Source organism: Balaenoptera borealis (genome assembly GCF_965194805.1).
Source record: "Balaenoptera borealis genome assembly, chromosome: 6".
Taxonomy (NCBI): domain Eukaryota; kingdom Metazoa; phylum Chordata; class Mammalia; order Artiodactyla; family Balaenopteridae; genus Balaenoptera; species Balaenoptera borealis.
In genome coordinates, this window is record NC_138863.1 from 78658284 (window position 1) to 78680772 (window position 22489).

The 22489-nt window shown below is 36.9% G+C and overlaps 1 protein-coding gene across 4 annotated transcripts in view; it reads left to right on the forward strand.

Annotated features, from left to right (window-relative positions):
* The window catches only part of STAM2 (signal transducing adaptor molecule 2), a 63065-nt gene extending 49319 nt beyond the window's left edge, over positions 1-13746 (forward strand). For 3 of the 4 annotated variants that reach the window (XM_082395762.1, XM_082395761.1, XM_082395763.1), the window contains exons 12-14: positions 1389-1542; positions 4110-4279; positions 11160-13746. In XM_082395762.1, coding sequence (XP_082251888.1) covers positions 1389-1542; positions 4110-4279; positions 11160-11391 — 556 coding nt within the window. In that variant the 3' untranslated portion in view covers positions 11392-13746. Of the gene's footprint in view, positions 1-1388; positions 1543-1881; positions 2774-4109; positions 4280-11159 lie in introns of those variants that run through there. The other variant, XM_082395764.1, reaches the window with a different exon arrangement.
* Positions 13747-22489: the final 8743 nt, after the last annotated feature.

The following is a 22489-nucleotide window of genomic DNA, read 5'->3' on the forward strand; positions in this document are numbered from 1 at the left end:
CATTCAAATATATGCTATCTTACATCATTTGCTATTTTTCAGGTACTTAGCCTTGTCTCCCTAGTAAGTTGCAGTCTTTCTGAAGGAGAGGACCACACCTTCTGCCTAATTTCTCTGTCCCAGGATAGTGTTGGGCACAGTTTAGTAAAAATTTATTGTTTCTTTGGTATTATGTCTCAAATCCTGGAAGGTGATCTCAAATGTGCTCAGTCATCCTGCCCTTCTGTGTACTCCTGGTGTTCATCAGTATACTGGGTTATGTGGACCAATTGCCTATGGTTACTTCTTAGTCACAAATTTGTTAGCATGGACACTAATTTCTGAAGCTTCCTGTGTGACTTATAACTGGTATTTCTGAAAATAGAGTTTGACCTCCTTTATACAGTCACACATGCAAGAGAGGAAACAGCACTTTATGTTTGTTTCAGACATAACAGTCTCTGATAGAGGAAAGGTGACAAGTCCTGATGGGACTCAGTCCAGGTCATGTATTTGGGAGCCCTGTGTCTGGCTGCCTGCGTTTGCCTCTTGTCTCTCGAGTCTCTCTGTGTATATATTTAAAAAGCTACATTTAATAAACAGACTTGTGGGTGCTTTAGGCCAGATAAAGTGGCCCTTCAACTTTTATGAACTTGTCAGTTGCAAAGGGAGTTCTTTATTACTCCCAGGGTAACAGGCAAAACTGTACCAAGTCAAAAGGATTTGCTTTGGAGTTCCTTGGGCAGATTTAAAGATGCAAATTTGAAAATGTTCTTATTTGGACCTGGTTTCACTCACTTTTTCGGAAGAAACCAGCAAACAAGCAGTAGAGACTAGTTCGTTATATTGTTTTCATTTGCATTTTCAAGGATAATTATTCTTTTTTTTTGTTTGTTTGTTTTAGTTGATCCTTTCATGAGTATGAGCAAATGAAAATGTGTGTGATTTTGTTTGTGAATGTGCTTTTATCTCAGTCATACTGTATTTCATAGCAGGCTCTGGGCCTTGCCTGAGGACTTTCTTCTACTAAGATTTTTAATTAAGGCTTGGACTCTTCCTAAATTTAGAAATTACTCTTCTTTGTAATTGAATTTCCAACAGAGACCTGTAACATAAGAAACAACATTCTCCTAGCACCAAAATTATGAATTGATTGCATTTTATGAGGTGTGGAAAGGAGTTCCCCTAATATTATGAAGGCATATCAGCCTAGACATTACATGAATTAAATAATTCCTCCTCCCATTTTCCCTTTTTGAATATACTTTCATATATATAAAGAACCTTTTAAAATATGAGTAGAAAATGTGGTAAATTTTTAAAAATAATTTATGTTGCTAAAAATTAAAAATATGCTTAAAGTGCTTAAAAACTTTGAAGAGTATTAAAGTGCTTCCCTTCTATGTTAGGAAGCATTCAGAATTGTCTGAATTGAATGTAAAAGTCTTGGAAGCTCTGGAACTATATAACAAGTTGATGAATGAAGCACCAGTATATTCAGTCTATTCAAAGATCCATCATCCAGCACATTACCCACCTTCATCAGCTGGAGTTCCAATGCAGGTAAGCATTTTTGAGAACGTTTTTCAAAATTTAAGAAAAGTTTTCAATTTAAAAAAAAGAAAGCTTTAAAGCATAGTATTAAAATTTCTGTGGTTCATGAATAACATTATAAAATTCATCTTTGTCAAAAAATGTTGGCTAAACAATTAGTGTTCACCAGGACAATTAGACACTGATATTTCACAAATACATTTTAGTTCATTTATAACATAATGAAGAGACCATTAAATATATGAGGGGAGTTCTGTTCTTCATAAGCTTTTGTAAATATAAAGTGTAAATCCTTTATGTAAGTGTAAATCCTTTTTGTAAGTATAAAGTATAAATCCTTTGATTTAGGACAGTGCCTGGCATGTCAGAAGTTCTACAGATGAGGTACTGATGCTGTTCCTGTTGCTCAGCAAGCAAAATTTAACGTTTCTTTTAAATTTCTCTTAAGATTTCTTTGACTTACGTGATTATTAAAAGTCTTCATTAAAGAACTCATTTTGTTCTCAGATCATGCTTTATATTTTCTTAGATGCACAACTTAAATTGTGCATGCATAACATATATGATGCAGGCATATGGATGCAGGTTCCATGAGCCATTCATGAACACCATCTTTTCCAGAACTTTACACCTTTTCTGTGTTTCCCAGCTGAACTGAATATTTATATTTATCAGTATCCAGTATTCTGAAACCTTTTTGAAATTTCAGCCAGTTAGTGGTTGAATTCAGAATGAGTTTGGATGAACAAATTTCATGTTAATTTACGAAAACTGGTATGTAAAGGAGTGTGTGAAGGAGACACCAAGGAGAAAAGATACAATATGGATGCATAATCTAGATGACTTCACACAACATAATTGTTAAGTAAAAAAAAGAATAGTTACTATGGTAACTCACATCAGACAAGATACATTTGTCAAATATGCCATGCCCCGAACTTTTGAAAATGATGAGAATCATTACATATGAGAATAGAAAGAATTTCTGGGTGCAAAAGACAGCTGGAGTTTATTCAATATTGCTTCTGTTTTCAAAGAGTTATCTGCTCCTGCTATGAACATGGAACAAAAAGAAATGTTTGCGCCGTTGTGTTATGGGACTGTATGTTGTATTTACTTCTTTGTGTGTCTGTAAAGGGCTATTTATTATTCCTATGTCAGGTTTTTCTGTTTAGTTGCATACTATTTACAATCTGTGTTTTGCTAAGCATAACTCATTTCTTTAGAAAGCTAGCTTTCTGTCTAGTTTGATTCTTCACATGATGCTATCTGTACTATTCGTGCATAATAGCATTTGAAATATTCAAAGTTCCTATTCTAATTTGAAAAAAAAAGTTCGTACTAAAAAAAGTTAGCGTAACACACCATTAGCTGCATCTGTGAAGGCCACTCAGGAATCCTAACCTGCAGAAGAGGTCCACTCCCACCATCTCAGCCTGTGGTAAGTGGGCTGTTATGTGTCTGCTAAGGAGGTAATATGATAGTACTTATTAATGTCATAGTTGATTTGGCATTTCTAGCATTCTAAATTTTCATGTCATTGGTCTTTGCTTTAAAAATAGCTTAGTTTAAAACTCATGGTTACCAAGGGGGAAAGGGTGGGAGGGAGGGATAAACTGGGAGATAGGAATTGACGTATACATGCTACTATATATAAAATAGATAACTAATAAGAACCTACTGTATAGCACAGGGAACTCTACTTAATACTCTGTAATGACCTACATGGGAATAGAATCTAAAAACGGGTGGATATATGTATATGTATAACTGATTCACTTTGCTGTACAGCAGAAACTAACACAACGTTGTAAAGCAACTATACTCCAATAAAAATTAATTTTAAAAATGAGCTCAGTTTAAAACTGGAGCGATTGATATTTATTAAACGTGCATTGTTTTGATGCTGTATTTGGTAAGCAGGTGGTAGATCCTGTATGTTACCCTGGAAATTAAGTAGGGCACATATAAATATTCACAGAGACTTAGACCATTTTGCTATTTCTTAAGAGTACATCTCCTTTACCCATAGTTCTTCTTTCCTTTTGTCCTATCTGTCCTGCAGGCAGAATGAAGGAGGCATTGGCAGAGAGGGCCTGCACTCTGCCTTGATACCATTTATTCTTCAACTTACTCTTTTAAGTTTCATTCTTAAGAAATTGAATAAGTCACCCTGAGATGGGGGTGAAGAAGGTCATCTCTCTGATGGTAACTTGAAGTGATACTGTGCTGCCCTTCAAGGGAGTATATAGTTTTCTGTGGCTCTTCAGCAAGACATGTTACTTAGTAATAGGCAACCTGGGTGGATTCCAACGTGCTCCTTAAAAGTACACCACCTCCCTTCCTTTCAACCCCCTGCAAAATAAAAGAACAAGTAAATCATAAATTTCCATAGATTTGGCACTGTGATTTGGAAGCGCTCTGCTTTTTATACTAGGGTGGATAGACTGGTAGAATCAGATTGCTTCCCAAAGAAGTATAACGTTTTATTTCATTTAAGTCTTTTAAAGTTTTAAATGTATTGCTAGGTAGTTGTTTGGGAGATCAGTGAGTCAACTTTTCTCTTTGGTTAATAGACATATCCAGTTCAACCACATGGTGCAAACTATATGGGTCAAAGTGTTCACCAAGTCACTGTTGCCCAAAGCTACAGCCTAGGACCAGATCAAATCGGTCCACTGAGATCGATGCCTCCAAATGTGAATCCCTCAGTGACAACACAGCCTGCCCCAACTCCGTATTTAAGGTAAGTGTTTGGGAGCTGTGTTAATTTTGTAATTATAGGCATTAAATTTTCACAGATTTTCAGAATGAGAATAATTAGACCCTTCTCTTTATAATTATAGTGCCCTCTTTTGCTATTGAGATGAAGTTGTAGAACTGCCCATTCAAGATCCCATGAAATCGGAATGGTGCTGTCTTAGCTTTGCTACCCATACTGAGATGGTGCCTAGACCTGGCTTATAGTCTGGGTCCCTGGGACAAAATAAAGCTAACTGTCCCTTACAGGACCCAAGCCTGTACTTCGGTCCTGTAAGGGTATACTTAGCACGGTGCTCTAAGCAGCCTAGTAAAGTAGTCCCAGACATATTTTAGGAGCAGGTACTCCTAAAAATCAGAAAATTTTGTTACTTTGACTCTTAAAAAGAAGTGTTTGAGCTGTGGAATTTGTAGTCTAATTTTTCATACTAACTTCTATTCTGAAAAACATGTTTAAATCTTGTCTTCTGTTAACTTTGCTTAACCACGCAAAATGTTTATTCAGTACAGTCATGTGTAATGATTTGTAAGGTCTCTTCCCACTCTTTTCTTTTTTTTTTAATTTTTAAAAACATTTTATTATAGAAAACAATAAAAACAATAAAATATAAACAAAAATAGCAGTATAATGAACTCTTCTGTATCCATCATCCAGGTTCAACTCATAGTTAATCTTTTTTTTTTATTTCTGAGATATACATTTTAAAGTAATAACTAGAATTATGACTTATAACATTATACCAGAACATACAAAGTTTTTAGAAATTTCATGTAATGTCTGAAACATTTATATTAACATATTTCCATACAAATAACCCAATGAAAGTTTAGTATTACTAGTTTTGTTTGTTTGGTTTTTTTATACTGCAGGTTCTTGTTAGTCATCAATTTTATACACATCAGTGTATACATGTCAATCCCAATCGCCCAATTCAGCACACCACCATCCCCACCCCACCGGAGTTTTCCCCCCTTGGTGTCCATATGTCTGTTCTCTACATCTGTGTCTCAACTTCTGCCCTGCAAACCGGCTCATCTGTACCATTTTTCTAGGTTCCACATACATGCGTTAATATACGATATTTGTTTTTCTCTTTCTGACTTACTTCACTCTGTACAACAGTCTCTAGATCTATCCACGTCTCAGCAAATGACTCAATTTCGTTCCTTTTTATGGCTGAGTAATATTCCATTGTATATATGTACCACAACTTCTTTAACCATTCGTCTGTCGATGGGCATTTAGGTTGCTTCCATGACCTGGCTATTGTAAATAGTGCTGCAATAAACATTGGGGTGCATGTGTCTTTTTGAATTATGGTTTTCTCTGGTTATATGCCCAGTGTGGGATTGCTGGATCATATGGTAAATCTATTTTTAGTTTTTTAAGGAACCTCCATACTGTTCTCCATAGTGGCTGTATCAATTTACATTCCCACCAACAGTGCAAGAGGCTTCCCTTTTCTCCACACCCTCTCCAGCATTTGGTGTTTGTAGATTTTCTGATGATGCCCATTCTAACTGGTGTGAGGTGATAGCTCATTGTAGTTTTGATTTGCATTTCTCTAATAATTAGTGATGTTGAGCATCTTTTCATGTGCTTCGTGGCCATCTGTATGTCTTCTTTGGAGAAATGTCTATTTAGGTCTTCTGCCCATTTTTGGATTGGGGTGTTTGTTTCTTTAATATTGAGCTGCATGAGCTGTTTATATATTTTGGAGATTAATCCTTTGTCCGTTGATTCGTTTGCAAATATTTTCTCCCATTCTGAGGGTTGTCTTTTCGTCTTGTTTATGGTTTCCTTTGCTGTGCAAAAGCTTTGAAGTTTCATTAGGTCTCATTTGTTTATTTTTGTTTTTATTTCCATTACTCTAGGGGGTGGATCAAAAAAGATCTTGCTGTGATTGATGTCAAAGAGTGTTCTTCCTATGTTTTCCACTAAGAGTTTTATAGTGTCCTGTCTTACATTTAGGTCTCGAATCCATTTTGAGTTTATTTTTGTGTATGGTGTTATGGAGTGTTCTAATTTCATTCTTTTGCATGTAGCTGTCCAGTTTTCCCAGCACCACTTATTGAAGAGACTGTCTTTTCTCCATTGTATATCTTTGCCTCCTTTGTCATAGATTAGTTGACCATAGGTGTGTGGGTTTATCTCCGGGCTTTCTATCCTGTTCCACTGATCTATGTTTCTGTTTTTGTGCCAGTACCATATTGTCTTGATTACTGTAGCTTTGTAGTATAGTCTGAAGTCAGGGAGTCTGATTCCTCCAGCTCTGTTTTTTTCCCTCAAGACTGCTTTGGCTATTCGGGGTCTTTTGTGTCTCCATACAAATTTTAAGATGATTTGTTCTAGCTCCGTAAAAAATGCCATTGGTAATTTGATAGGGATTGCATTGAATCTGTAGATTGCTTTGGGTAGCATAGTCTTTTGCACAATATTGATTCTTCCAATGCAAGAACATGGTATATCTCTCCACCTGTTGGTATCATCTTTAATTTCTTTCATCAGTGTCTTACAGTTTTCTGCATACAGGTCTTTTGTCTCCCTAGGTAGGTTTATTCCTAGATATTTTATTCTTTTTGTTGCAATGGTAAATGGGAGTGTTTCCATAATTTCTCTTTCAGATTTTTCATCATTAGTGTATAGGAATGCAAGAGATTTCTGTGCATTAATTTTGTATCCTGCAACTTTACCAAATTCATTGATTAGCTCTAGTAGTTTTCTGGTGGCATTTTTAGGATTCTCTATGTATAGTATCATGTCATCTGCAAACAGTGACGGTTTTACTTCTTCTATTCCAATTTGTATTCCTTTTATTTCTTTTTCTTCTCTGATTGCCGTGGCTAGGACTTCCAGAACTATGTTGAATAATAGTGGTGAGAGTGGACATCCTTGTCTCGTTCTTGATCTTAGAGGAAATGCTTCCAGTTTTTCACCATTGAGAATGATGTTTGCTGTGGGTTTGTCGTATATGGTCTTTATTATGTTGAGGAAGGTTCCCTCTATGCCCACTCTCTGGAGAGTTTTTATCATAAATGGGTGTTGAATTTTGTCAAAAGCTTTTTCTGCATCTATTGAGATGATCATATGGTTTTTATTCTTCAATTTGTTAGTATGGTGTATCACATTGATTGATTTGCGTATATTGAAGAATCCTTGCATCCCTGGGATAAATCCCACTTGATCGTGGTGTATGATCCTTTTAATGTGTTGTTGGATTCTGTTTGCCAGTATTTTGTTGAGGATTTTTGCATCTATATTCATCAGTGATATTGGTCTGTAATATTCTTTTTTTGTAGTATCTTTGTCTGGTTTTGGTATCAGGGTGATGGTGGCCTCATAGAATGAGTTTGGGAGTGTTCCTTCCTCTGCAATTTTTTGGAAGAGTTTGAGAAGGATGGGTGTTAGCTCTTCTCTAAATGTTTGATAGAATTCACCTGTGAAGCCACCTGGTCCCAGAATTCACCTGTGAAGCCATCTGGTCCTGGACTTCTGTTTGTTGGAAGATTTTTAATCACAGTTTCAATTTCATTACTTGTGATTGGTCTGTTCATATTTTCTGTTTCTTACTGGTTCAGTGGAAGGTTATACCTTTCTAAGAATTTGTCCATTTCTTCCAGGTTGTCCATTTTACTGGCATAGAGTTGCTTGTAGTAGTCTCTTAGGTTGTTTTGCATTTCTGCAGTGTCTGTTGTAACTTCTCCTTTTTCATTTCTAATTTTATTGATTTGAGTCCTCTCCCTCTTTTTCTTGATGAGTTTGGCTAATGGCTTATCAATTTTGTTTATCTTCTCAAAGAACCAGCTTTTAGTTTTATTGATCTTTGCTATTGTTTTCTTTGTTTCTATTTCATTTATTTCTGCTCTGATCTTTATGATTTCTTTCCTTCTGCTAACTTTGGGTTTTGTTTGTTCTTCTTTCTCTAGTTCCTTTAGGTGTAAGGTTAGATTGTTTACTTGAGATTCTTCTTGTTTCTTTAGGTAGGCTTGTAGAGCTATAAACTTCCTCTTAGAACTGCTTTTGCTGCATCCCATAGGTTTTGGATCATCGTGTGTTCATTGTCATTTGTCTCTAGGTATTTTTTGATTTCCTCTTTGATTTCTTCAGTGATCTCTTGGTTGTTTAGTAACGTATTGTTTAGCCTCCATGTGTTTGTGTCTTTAACGTTTTCTTCCCTGTAATTGATTTCTAATCTCATAGTGTTGTGGTCAGAAAAGATGCTTGATATGATTTCGATTTTCTTAAATTTACTGAGGCTTGATTTGTGACCCAAGATGTGATCTATCCTGGAGAATGTTCCATGCACACTTGAGAAGAAAGTGTAATCTGCTGTTTTTGGATGGAATGTTCTATAAATATCAATTAAATCTATCTGGTCTATTGTGTCATTTAAAGCTTCTGTTTCCTTATTTATTTTCATTTTGGATGATCTGTCCATTGGTGTAAGTGAGGTGTTCAGGTCCCCCACTATTATTGTGTTACTGTCGATTTCCTCTTTTATAGCTGTTAGCAGTTGCCTTATGTATTGAGGTGCTCCTATGTTGGGTGCATATATATTTATAATTGTTATATCTTCTTCTTGGATTGATCCCTTGATCATTATGTAGTGTCCTTCCTTGTCTCTTGTAACATTCTTTATTTTAAAGTCTATTTTATCTGATATGAGTATAGCTACTCCAGCTTTCTTTTGATTTCCATTTGCATGGAATATCTTTTTCCATCCCCTCACTTTCAGTCTGTATGTGTCCCTAGGTCTGAAGTGGGTCTCTTGTAGACAGCATATATATGGGTCTTGTCTTTGTATCCATTCAGCAAGCCTGTGTCTTTTGGTTGGAGCATTTAATAATCCATTCACGTTTAAGGTAATGATCGATATGTATGTTCCTATGACCATTTTCTTAATTGTTTTGGGTTTGGTTTTGTAGGTCCTTTTCTTCTCTTGTGTTTCCCACTTAGAGAAGTTCCTTTAGCATTTGTTGTAGAGCTGGTTTGGTGGTGCTGAATTCTCTTAGCTTTTGCTTGTCTGTAAAGCTTTTGATTTCTCCATCGAATCTGAATGAGATCCTTGCCGGGTAGAGTAATCTTGGTTGTAGGTTCTTCCCTTTCATCACTTTAAGTAAATCATGCCACTCCCTTCTGGCTTGTAGAGTTTCTGCTGAGAAATCAGCTGTTAACCTTATGGGAGTTCCCTTGTATGTTATTTGTCATTTTTCCCTTGCTGCTTTCAATAATTTTTCTTTGTCTTTAATTTTTGCCAATTTGATTACTCTGTGTCTCGGCGTGTTTCTCCTTGGGTTTATCCTGTATGGGACTTGCTGTGCTTCCTGGACTTGGGTGGCTATTTCCTTTCCCATGTAGGGAAGTTTTCTAGTATAATCTGCTCACATATTTTCTCTGGTCCTTTCTCTCTCTCTCATCTCCTTCTGGGACCCCTATAATGCGAATGTTGTTGCGTTTAATGTTGTCCCAGAGGTCTCTTAGGCTGTCTTCATTTCTTTTCATTCTCTTTTCTTTAGTCTGTTCCGCAGCAGTGAATTCCACCATTCTGTCTTCCAGGTCATTTATCCGTTCTTCTGCCTCAGTTATTCTGCTATTGATTCCTTCTAGTGTAGTTTTCATTTCAGTTATTGTATTGTTCATCTCTGTTTGTTTGTTCTTTAATTCTTCTAGGTCTTTGTTAAACATTTCTTGCATCTTCTCGATCTTTGCCTCCATTCTTATTCCGAGGTCCTGGATCATCTTCACTATCGTTATTCTGAATTCTTTTTCTGGAAGGTTGCCTATCTCCACTTCACTTAGTTGTTTTTCTGGGGTTTTATCTTGTTCCTTCATCTGGTATGTAGCCCTCTGCCTTTTCATCTTGTCTGTCTTTCTGTGAATGTGGTTTTTGTTCCACAGGCTGCAGGATTATAGTTTTTCTTGCTTCTGCTGTCTGCCCTTTGGTGGTTGAGGCTATCTAACTCTTCCCACTCTTAAATTCCATGTGTATAAATTTTATCTGGAAGTTAAATACATCTATTGGTATTGGTGTTTGATTAAGTTAAAATGTAAAAATTTTGTTATCCTGGGTGACACTAGGAATTACAGAGAGAAAAACTGGATGAGTGTAGACATTAATCCTCCTATATTGAAGCAGTGTATTTGGTGCATTTAAAAATTATATATCTTTTTAAAGATACGCTATAGTAATTACAGGAACAAATGAAAGTCCTGCAATTTGGTGTGACTTTTCAACTTAGTGGGGTTTTGGGGGTTTTGTTTTGTTTTTGTATAGTGTCAATAAGTAAACTATAGGTCAGGACTATTTTGAGGGTAGATTCAGGACCCTATGTGGATTACATGTTCTCCCTGCCTTTATTATTTTTATGTAGGGATTCAGGTTAAGCTATCCGGGGCAGCTTTGAAAGTGCCCTACCAAAGGAAAGTATAAAGAGTGGGTGAGGAATAGTGGTCTCCTCTGTGCTGATCAAGAGAAGAGGGAAGGGAGAAAATGGGCCGAGGGTGTACTTGAGCCAGGGTTTTGTTCTCATTGCAGCTGGCCAAGGACACCAGCATCAGAAACAATCTGCATCTCCTCAAAAGATTTCTAAACGTTTTCCGTGAGAGATTTTGGAGAAAAGAGAATTAGATAGGCCTTATAATCCTATATTTTATTTCTTTTTGAGTACTTTCTTCTTCCCAAATATAAAAATTACATTAACAGTATTGGATAGCTGGAGTAGTTAAATCATAATCGGAATAGTAGAGGTATATAAATTTAAAGAGATGGAAAAGACATTTTTATTTTATCATGATGATTGATCTCTGACCGTAACTTAGATAATGCAAAGTAAATATGGTTTTCTTTTTAAAATTTTGTTTGTAGCGCTGGACAAGACACTGTTTCTAATCCTACTTACATGAATCAGAACTCTCACCTTCAGTCAGCTACTGGTGCAGCTGCTTACACGCAGCAAATGGGGATGTCTGTGGATCTGTCATCTCACCAGAGCACTACTTCCAGTTTGCCGCGGTCGGCAGGCTTTGCGGTGGCAGCTCCAGCTCATTCAGTTGCACAGCAGCAAACAGATTACCCTCAGCAGCAGCCTCTCCTTTAAAAACAGACCAAGCATTTTCTTGAAAGCCTTCCTAAGTGTACTACTCGACCCTTGTGATTGTAATCTGAAAATATTAAAAGAAGAAAAAAATTTTTTCTCAGTTCAAAAAGCCCATGAATAAATAAAGCACAGAAACGTATTATACTCTAATAGGCCATAAAAGGTTTTTTCAGTCCCAACTTATTTGGGGTCAAATTTTTGATGAGAGGCAGCTTCAAGTTGCTTCCAGTTAGTTTTTTCTTACTTTCAAATCTCTCTACACAAATCTGGACAACCAGTAAGTAGCCTTATGACACTAAACAACATGAGATAGGAGCATATAAAGAAACCACCATGTACCCCTAAAATATCATAATTGGGAGAGCACTGAAACCTTTAAGTATTTTTTGTCTGCGTATTTTTTTTTTCAGAGTTTCCCACCCATCATTATTTTAAAAGGCGAACATGTTTTTGTGTATGCATTTAGCTTCCCTACATATTTCCTTTGGCTTCTTAAATTGTAGTTGTGTTTGCAGTACTGTCAGTTGTGCTCTCAGTGGTGTGTTGAGTAATAATTAGCATATAATTGTCTACAGAAGCAAGAGCACTTTGGGAGGAACAAAAATGTTTTCTGTTATTATCAGTGAAGACGATGTAAATGCAGTTGTGTGATAAAGCATTTAGCCAGTCTCCCAATCATGCCAACAAGTGGGCTGAGGAGTGCCCCACAAAACATTTCCATTCCCTGGAAAAAAACCATTTCTTTTCCTACAAGGGTCCTTGGCATTTAGAATTGCCACTAATGACCTTTTCAAGTGATTTTGGCCATTCTCTAATGAAGGTATGGTCAGGTTTTTTGTTTGTTTTGTTTTGCTTTCCTGTAGTGTGGTGTGCAGAGATGCTGCATTTCCTTTTTACAGAGTATATGTGAATCTGAGCTATGAGACATTCCTAATAATTTGATGTGATATATATACCAAGTGTGGATGATGTATGGTTTTATTGATGTGTTGTTCTTTTAAAGAGATGATTTGAGTACCACTGGTATGCCAGACTGTTGAAAATTTTGGCCATTCCTTTCAAAAGTAATCCTGAGCCTGTGGAATAATAACAGGCAATGGCTTTATAGGGAAGCCATCAAGACAGTTTTCCTGAAGCCTATGTTTTAAGTGAGTTTATAGTGCTAATAGATTCCACATACTTTAGGAGTTAGGTAGTAAACCAATAAGGATTGTTTTCTTTCCTAAAAATTCGCACACTAATTGCATCATCTGCCACCTTTTTAGATAACACAACATGCAAATACATATGCTTACAGATACATGGTATTTAGACTGGGGAAAAACAATGGACATAAGTTTTGTTTTTAAAAAGTTAACTTGTGGGAATTCTCTGGTGGTCCAGTGGTTAGGACTCGGCACTTTCACTGCTGGGGCCCGGGTTCGATCCCTGGTTCGGGGAACTAAGATCCCAGAAGCCGCCAAAAAAAAAAACGTTAATTTGCATGGAAGCAAGATTTCTATATTGTTTTTTAAAGAAAGCCCTTAATCTTTCTACCAAGAATCCATTTGAAGACAGTACTCTGGAAATTTTTGTCATTTATGTAGTTACAGAAATTTGATTATAAGTATGTTCCTTTTTCAAAGAAACTGTATATTAGAACAAAATAGTCTTATGTGTACTACTTGGTCTACATGTAAAGGGAAAAACAAGCAGTATTTGAAAGCCCAATTTCTGTCATTGTCTTATTTCAGGTACAAGTAACTGGAAAGAAACTTAACCTTTCATGTCTCTGTTCTGTTTTTTATCCAGTATTTTCCTTCTATGTGAATTAAATTATATACTTATAAAAAATTCTAAAATGGCACCTTACTTTTTTGGACATGAATCTTCTATTCTTTAAAGAAAACAAAACATAAAAAACATTTACAAAGCTGCTCTTGATAATAATTAATGTTTGCATATATATGGAAAATCTTATTTTTTCCCCCAAACAATATTTAATAAAGTTATTTTAATGTTTGTGTAAATAATTCATGTATAATTGTGATCTGAGTTGTAAAAGCTTAATTCTGTGTAAGTCTTTGAAGTAGAATAAATACTGCACACCCACTAAATCGGGATCTGCCATTTAAGTTCACCTAATGTAGTTTTGTAATGATATAACATGCAACATGTATATAGTGTATATTGGCATTCATCTGTGAAATTTTATACATCCAGAAGTTTCTTCTCCCTTTTAAATTAAAAATTATTTTTGCCATACTGTAATGAATTTTGTGTTGCAGGTTGTTGATAGTATAAAAACGTTATTAAATCTGTGTACTGAGATGATATTTTTGGTGTTAATAAATACAGGGTTGTTATTTTTCTTTCTTTTTCGTGATCTTATGGATTGTATTTAAGACCTGTTTATAATTAAATGTTTTCTGCCAAAGGAATTGTCAAACATCAGATTTCTACATTAGGTTCATAGGTTTATATAAAAAATAAAAATAACTTCTGCTTTTTCATATTGTATCTTGGTACATTAGAAAGAATTCCTGAAAATTTATAATAAAATTAATTTTCACTAATGTAGGAAAAATTTCCCCTGGATGTTAAACTATATAAAGTAGGATATGTTCTTATAGTTTGAAAAATGTACGGTCTATCAATATTGTCTTGTAATTTGGTAATTTGTTTATAAAATTACCTGAACATTAAATAATTATAATATTTATCAACTAGGAGTTGATACTTGACTACGTAACAAATTTCACTGTAAATTTTTGAAGATAAGTTATAGTTTCAATTTTTAAAAAATTGATTATTAGATGTTAAAAAAAATTATGGCTTAAAGATTTAAAAAGCAAGTTTTTCTTAGTAAAAATTGTAAGTGTCAAGGCCCCTGACTTCTAGGAGAGGATTTATTGAATTAACATCATGATGAGAAAGCTGAAGTTATTTTTGTAAATAATAAATTGTAAATAATGTAGCACCAATCTGTCATGCTTTGTTTCTGTCAAAAGGCATTTTTGGGGCTTCCCTGGTGGCGCAGTGGTTGAGAATCTGCCTGCCGATGCAGGGGACATGGGTTCGAGCCCTGGTCTGGGAAGATCCCACATGCCGCGGAGCAACTAGGCCCGTGAGCCACAATTACTGAGCCTGCGCGTCTGGAGCCTGTGCTCCGCAACAAGAGAGGCCGCGATAGTGAGAGGCCCGCGCGCTGTGATGAAGAATGGCCCCCGCTTGCTGCAACTAGAGAAAGCCCTCGCACAGAAACAAAGACCCAACACAGCCACAAATAAATTAATTTAAAAAAAAAAAACATTTTTCTTATTTACTTACATCAGTTTTAGTAAGTAAAGGGAGGACTCAATTCTAGGGATTTGATTTTTTTGTTGTTAATTTGATTTATTTTTGTTTGAAGGTTAAAGATTATTTTTTTTAAAATTTATTTTATTTATTTATTTTTGGCTGCATTGGGTCTTCATCGCTGTGTACGGGCTTTCTCTAGTTGTGGCGAGTGGGGGCTACTCTTTGTTGCAGTGTGCGGGCTTCTCATTGCGGTGGCTTCTCTTGTTGTGGAGCACAGGTTCTAGGTGCGTGGGCTTCAGTAGATGTGGCACATGGGCTTAGTTGCTCTGCGGCATGTGGGATCTTCCCAGACCAGGGCTCGAACCCGTGTCCCCTGCATTGGCAGGCGGATTCTTAACCACTGCGGCACCAGGGAAGCCCCAAGATTTATTTTTTAATAAAGTTTTCTGCAGAAGAATTATTCTAATTTTACGAAGCCAAATTTGAGTTTGCATTTTTAAAAAACCTTACTGTGTCAAAAAAAGAAATTAGGTTGCTTATGTAGAGTACTGGGATGAATAGTGTCCTCCCAAAATTCATGTTCACCCAGAATGTCAGAATGTGACCTTATTTGGAAAAAGTCTGCAGATGGAATTAGGTAAGGATCTTGAGATGAGATCATTCTGGATTTAGGGTGAGCTCTAAATCCAATGACAGGTGTCCTTATAAGAAGAGAAGACACAGAGACAGTGAGCAAGTCATGTGAAGATGGAGGCATAGATCGGAATTATTCTGCCACAAGTCAAGAACTGCCTGGGGCCACCAGAGCTGAAGGAGGCAAGGAAGGATTCTTCCCTAGAGACTTCAGAGGGAACATGGCCCTGCTGACACCTTGATTTCAAATGTCTAGCCTCTAAAACTCAGAAGACATTAATGTTTTAAGGCACTATGTTTGAGGTACTTTGTTATGGCCACACTAGGAAACTAATGAGCTTGGATAAAAGTGTACAGCAAAATCTGAATACCAAGCATTCCAAACTTCTACAAGATTGGTTAAAATTGTCACAAGAGTTCTGAGACAAATGTTTGTAGCCCAATAGCAATCTTTTATTATCTCTTCCAAACTATAATGAAATTGCATGGATAAATGAAACTAAGACCCCTGATAATCCCATAATCCCATAATCCCATTTTTAGTGATTTTTTTTAAAACATCTACATTTAAATTATTGCTTTCTTTATGCCAGAGGTGTTAACAAGATTGTAGCTTATTCATTTACTATTCACTCTTCTCCTCTATCTTGAGTAGTGGGTATTGAACGAAAGGAGAAATGTTCAAAGGCAAGCAGAGGAACAGAAGAAGAAACCAGAAAACTGGATTGGATATTCCCCAGAAAGGCTACTGAAGAATGGAGTTGTGTTCTTATTTTATACCATTTAATATACTAATGAGGAAAAGAAAGACTTTCCAATACCTTTACAGCAAGTCAGCGACCTCTACTAATCACATGTGGTCTAGGGAGCCTGCTACCTTTAAAAAAAAATTGAGGTAAAATCATGTAACATAAAATTAGCCGTTCTGAATCATTGTTGCTTTTGTTGTGGTCATCCATTTACAATGCTTGGTGTCAGTCTATTTATCTCTTGTAAAAATAAAATGTGTGTGTGTGTGTGTGTGTGTGAAAAAAAAAAGTAAACAATGCTTGATAGGATAATGAGAAGAAAAAAAAATTAGCCGTTCTGAAATGAACAATGGCATTTAGTACATTTATAGTGTGCAGCCACCACCTCCCAAAATTAGACCTTTTGTGTCTGTTTTCACTTAGCATAAAGTTTTTGAGGTGCATCTCTACATATACCATAATGTATGAGGTTCATATACCACAGTTTATTCATTCATCTGTTGATGGATACTTGGGATGTTTCCACCTTTTTGCTGTTGTGAATAGTACTGCCATGGACATGCGTGTACATGTTATTTGAGTACCGATTTTCAATTCTTCTGGATCTATACATAAGAGTGGAACTATTGGGTTATGTGGTAATTCTATATTTAATTGTTTGAGGATCTGCCAGACTTCCACGCCCCCACCAACAGTGCATGAGGGTTCCAATTTCTCTACATCCTCACCGACGCTTATTTCCTAGTTTTAAAAATTATAGCTCTCCTGGTGGATGTGAAGTGGTACCTCATTGTGGTTTCTATTTGTCTTTCCCTAATGATTAATGATGTTGAGCATCTTTTCTTGTGCTTGGCCATTTGTATATCTTCTTTGGAAAAATATCTGTGTGAGCCCTATGCCCATTTTTTAATTGGATTGTTTGTCTTTTGTTGTTATTGAGTTGTAAGAGTTCTTTATATATTATGGATACTAGACTCTTACTATATACATGACTTAGATCTAGTTTCTTCCATTCTGTGCGTTGTCTTTTCACTTTCTTGATGATGTTCTTTGATGCACAAAAGTTTTCAATATTGATGGAGTCCATTTTATCTATTATTTTTTTGTTGCTTGTGCTTTTGGTGTCATATCTAAGGTCATTACTAAATCCAAGCTCATGAAGATTTTCTCCTGTTTTCTTCTAAGCGTTTTATGGTTTTAGCTCTTATAATTAGGTCATTGATCCATTTTGATTTAGTTTTTGTACATGATGTGAGGTAGGACTCCCAACTTCATTCTTTTGCATATGGGTATCCAGTTGTCCCCATTTGTTGAAGAGACGGTTCTTTCACCAGCTACTTTTTGACACCGCTGTAACATACTCTAATGGTAGTCAGTTCTAGAACCTAAGTCCTCCAACTGCAATGCATCAACCACATAGCTGTATAGTTTGCACTTCTAAGAGGTGACAGCCTTATCCTCATCTGATCACTTCTGTCACATACCTAAAGGGGAATCAGTGCTATCTTGTCAGGATATAGCTCCCAGCGGTGAACAGGTAGCCCATGAACAGATATGTTGGGTGTCAATGTAGAGGTGGTTTTTAGCTGTCACATAAAATTTTTTTTTTCCTCCAAGTAACTTCAAACAAGTGTTGTGAAAAGTACATTGTCTAAACTTTACAAATGGGACATAGAACCCCAGACAAAAATAATCTTTATCATATTTCTTTCCTGGGAAACCCTCCCCCAGGGATTTTTGCCTACATGTCTTTGGTCAGGACTGTGTCAAAAGGCTACCCTTAATGGCAAGTGAGTCTGGGAAAGTGAGTATTTTGCTTTCCAGCCTCTATATAGAGAAGGCAGGAAAGAAGATGATTAGGAATGAATGTAGAGTGAGCCATTCTATAGTATCTACCACAGAGACAGACCTGTCCAGGTGTGTTTACAAGCTGGTGTTACTGTTTGTGTGCCTGGTAAATAAATTCAGACTCAAATTGCTCTGTTACTGTCCCATGGTCAAATAAGCTCTTGTTCAGATTCTCTAATACAAGCACACCATAGTTTTTAGTCAGTAAAGGCTAGAATTAATATATTTACATCTGACTTGATTATTAAAACTGGGACATTTTTTTTTAACCTTCTCAGGAGAGACAGAGAAGTCCCTGGAAGTGGAGATGGGGGTTAAAGATTTAAGCTGCTCCTGTCACTTCTATTTTAAAACAGATTTAAAAAATTACAGGTTTATTAGCATTCATTAATTAATTCATATAATAACATACATAGCTACTATATGCTGGGGATGCTAAGAACTGAATTTCCAAGGCTGAGTTGTTTCTGGCTTCACCATACACTAACTGGTTGTATAACATCAGATGTTGCACTTTGACTTGCTTGAAAACCGTTTTCGTATACATTGTCATTGAATTCTCAACACTTGTTAGAGAGGTAGGCAAAGAGGTTAAATAATCTCCACAAGGTCACACAGCTAGTTAAGTGGCAAAGTTAGGATTATGAACCGGTCTATCTGATGCTCACGCATGTGCCTTTTCCCTTTTCCCTTTTCCTTTACACTAGTGTGACTATTGCCTAGAAATGATTTGTATGTTAAGGTTATCAGGTAACAGCTTCCTTTCTCACAAATCACTGAGATTGATGGGGTCCCAAAGGGCTCACATGGATATAAAATGCCTTCAGATGTGAGAACGCTCATCTAAAGAAGAGCATAAAAGTGGCTGGATCTATTTACTGTGTAACTTGTAGTACAGTTAGCTCTGTCACACAGGTGGGCTGATGAGACCAGAGTTTGATGCAAACAGACTGGCTCTTTCTGAGACTCTGACAGGGTTCTGTGTTTGCTGAAAGAGTGAAATTCAAGGAATTGCTCCGAGGAAGACAGCAAGTGACAACTAGTTGAGTGATTTGAACTAGGAGAGTAGTTCCGAGTTGAAGCCTGGGGACTCAGCGTCAACATACATAGGCTGGTTTTTCCAAGAACCAAAGTTGCTGAGAAAAATCATTCAACCTGAGCTTGGAGTTCCGTTACATTCTCGGTAAGGGCTAAACTCTTAAGAATCACATATTAGGTAGGGTCTTCATGATTTCACCCTTGTCAGTCCTTCTAAGCTCTTCCACTTTCTCACATACATGCTAGATTCCAACCCCCAAGCCCCAAATTCCTCAGGTGCTAATTTTGCTTTTTTGTGCCTGTGTTTGGCCCTGTTGTTTTCTCTGCCTAAAATGCTTTTGATCACCTAATAAATGGTGTTTTTAAGTGTCAGCCCAAATTTCACTGATCTGGCTTCCAGACCTTGCTGCCCTTCTGTGGGTAGCGTCTTGTAACTCTCTTATGCTAGTTGCCATGTGGCATTGGAATGATCTGTCTGTGTGTCATATGGATCTGTCTCTGTGTCAGATACTATAGTTTTACTCACCATGCATTTCCAACCATCTTATTAATATTCCTCCATATGGAAATCAGTAAACAAGATAATAGTGCTTGCGTTCCCGGACTCCTTTGCAGCCATGGGTGACCCAAAGACACGGTTTCAGTCAATGAGATATAGGTCAGAGTTCCTGGGGAGGGCTTTCTAGGATGAGAGAAACAACTTTGAAAGAAAAGGCTTTTGGCTCTTTCCCCTTCTGGCTTACAAAGCAGATGCAAGGTCAGGAGATAAAGCAACCATATTGTGACTATGAGGAAGAAAGTTATGGCTCAGGAAGATTGTTACAGATACCTGGCTCTGATGGCACCTTTGAGAGCTCTACCAGTTCTAGACTCTCTTCCTCTGGACTTCCTCATATGTGAAAAAAAAAAGTCTTTATCTCTTGTCAACCCTATTTGTATAGGTTACTGTTGGTAGGGTTTTGCTATTTGTATCTGAAAGCATTCCTACCCCCACTAGGTCTACAAAATCCTTCAGAACTTGGAGTTGTGTTTTACTCATTGGTGTATTCCCAGGGCCTAGCATAGGCATATAAAACATTTGTGGAATGAAGAATAAAAATTGATTTAGCAGAGAGCTGCATAGGACCTCACAGTGCCTGGCATTCAGTAAATGTGTGTTTTCTTCTAACTCTTCTTATCCTTGTGCTTGTTGTTTATCATAATCATTCCATTGTAACATGTGTGAAATCAGGATGTATTTTACAGTGGATAGGCATGTATTGTAGGACTTCATTTCATTCCCTCAAAGCTATTCAACCAATGATGCATCTTAAACTCCAAGCTGTCTTAGAATCCAGCGAATAGGGCCTTATTTTAACTATCAAGAGACAAAGGGGGCTAGGGTCCTAATTGTCAAGAAGGCCAATAGCTCTTAAAAAAATCTCAGTGTCTCCAGTGCTCATAGAATAATACTCATGGATGCTTTCCAGAACAGCATGCCCATTTCTCCACTCTGAGCTCAGGGACTGAAGCAGCACAGAAGCACAGTGAACATTTCTTTCTGGCTCATGGCAGGAAACAGTACATCACAGACCCTTGCTATGGGCTGGAGGAGGAGCGAGTGGTCATGAAAAACACTCAGTAAATAAAGGAGTCATCTAGAAGGCTGAAAAGTCATAGGTAATTTAGGCAGGTGACATTAATAAGAGACACAATGAGAGGGTATGGGGATTAAGGAAAAAGCAAATTCTATGTAATCGTCCTGACAATACTGGATATCTCCACTTCCATGTTTACCTGTTTATACTTGCTGTGAACCACTGGTATAGATTCATTCATGTTCTCTGCCAACTTTGAATCTCTGTAAGCCTTTGTTCTTCACTGGGGACAGATTCAGTAGGAAAACTAGTACAGTATTTGAATATTATTTGGAATTTAACATTCAGCACCAATGAACTTTTTTTTATTTATTTATTTTTGGCCACACCACGCAGCCTGAGGGATCTTAGTTCCCCAACCAGGGGTTGAACCCATGCCCCCGGCATTGGAAGCGCAGAGTCCTAACCACTGGACTGCCAGGGAATTCCCTAATTTGGACTTTTAGAAGAATGTTTCCTTTCAACGTTATAGAAAGAATTAGCATTATTTATGACAACCACCCAAAAATGGCAGAATGAAGACGATGAAGGATAGAGGTGATCAGATTTTATACCTACCTAGTTCAGTAAGTTATCCTTCAGGTGAAGGGTTATATTGTTCTTTGTAGTTTTTTACTCTCCCCCTTTCCTGGAAGAGGCTTATACGCATCTGCCCATGCTCTTGACTTCTGGAGTAGTATGTCTCCATTCAATGATTTTGGTATTGGTTGCATGTCATGCATTAGCCAGTGGGATATGAGCAGATGCAACAAATGCCCACATCTAAGCAGAAGCTTAAAGAGGCATCACGAAATTCGTGTAGCTCTCTGTTTCCTACCCTCTTCAGAGCTAGTATGTCTCAGATCGGGGCTGCTTCTTTAGCCTGGGCCTGGGAATAGGAAGACAAGAGAAACAGAGCCACTGCCTGGACCAGAACCACGGGCTCCATGGCGTTGTAATCCAGTAAGATTTTAGGGTTGTTTGTTACCAAAGCAAAGACGACAACTATGACTGGTAAAAGAATAGTAAACAATTTAAATTAGCTAATAGTTAGCATCTCAGTATAATTCCCCACTTATGAGTCATCTTCACAGTAATCGTATTTCAAACTTAAATTAAAAAAATTAACTTCCATTACCATCTGAATCATTTGTACCCTTTAAAATTGTACCCAGAGAATAGCATTTTCACTGGGTTTTATAGCATATAAGCTTTTTTAGGGTTAAGAAAGTGGAATTTTTTTTCCAATTTCTGAAACTATAATAATCTTTAATATCCTGAAGGTCCATGGCTTTATGTGACTTTTGAACAGATTTGCAAAGTTTGAACCAGAGCATTAGGGGAGGGGTGGGGGGGAAGAGGTAATTCTGGAGAAATTCTTTAGAACAAAACAAAGTAGATCCTCCCAAAACAAAAACTCAGAAAATTTACATTGGGATTGTTATGACATAAATGTAAAAGGTTAATTACACAAACCTATAAATGCAATTGAGCACATGTGCTACTGTTGTGATTTTGTATGCTCCTAGCTTAAAAATACAAACAGTATTCTCCAGGTGCGTGGACCCTAGACAAAGTGTGTTGTAATTTGATTTTTAAACATGAAACCACTGCCATCTTATGATTCTGAGCTCTGTGAGTTCTGCAAATCACGTCTTTTTTTTTTTTTTTAACAGTGCCTCAGGATTTCAACTGTAGGAAGCACTTTCAAAATGTATTTATTAAGTGACAGAATAAAGTTTATTAAGAGTATTTGCAGCTGAAAAAGTGATTCAGCAGCATTCAGTGTTTGAGGAAGGAAAGCAGAGTGTAATAGTGGTCATTTGCTCTTGAGCAAGTCATTCTCCTGAGCTCAGATTCCTAATTTGTTAAAAGCGGGGCTTGTTCTAGATGGTTACTAAGTTCCCTTCCAGCAATGAAATTTTAGACTTTTTA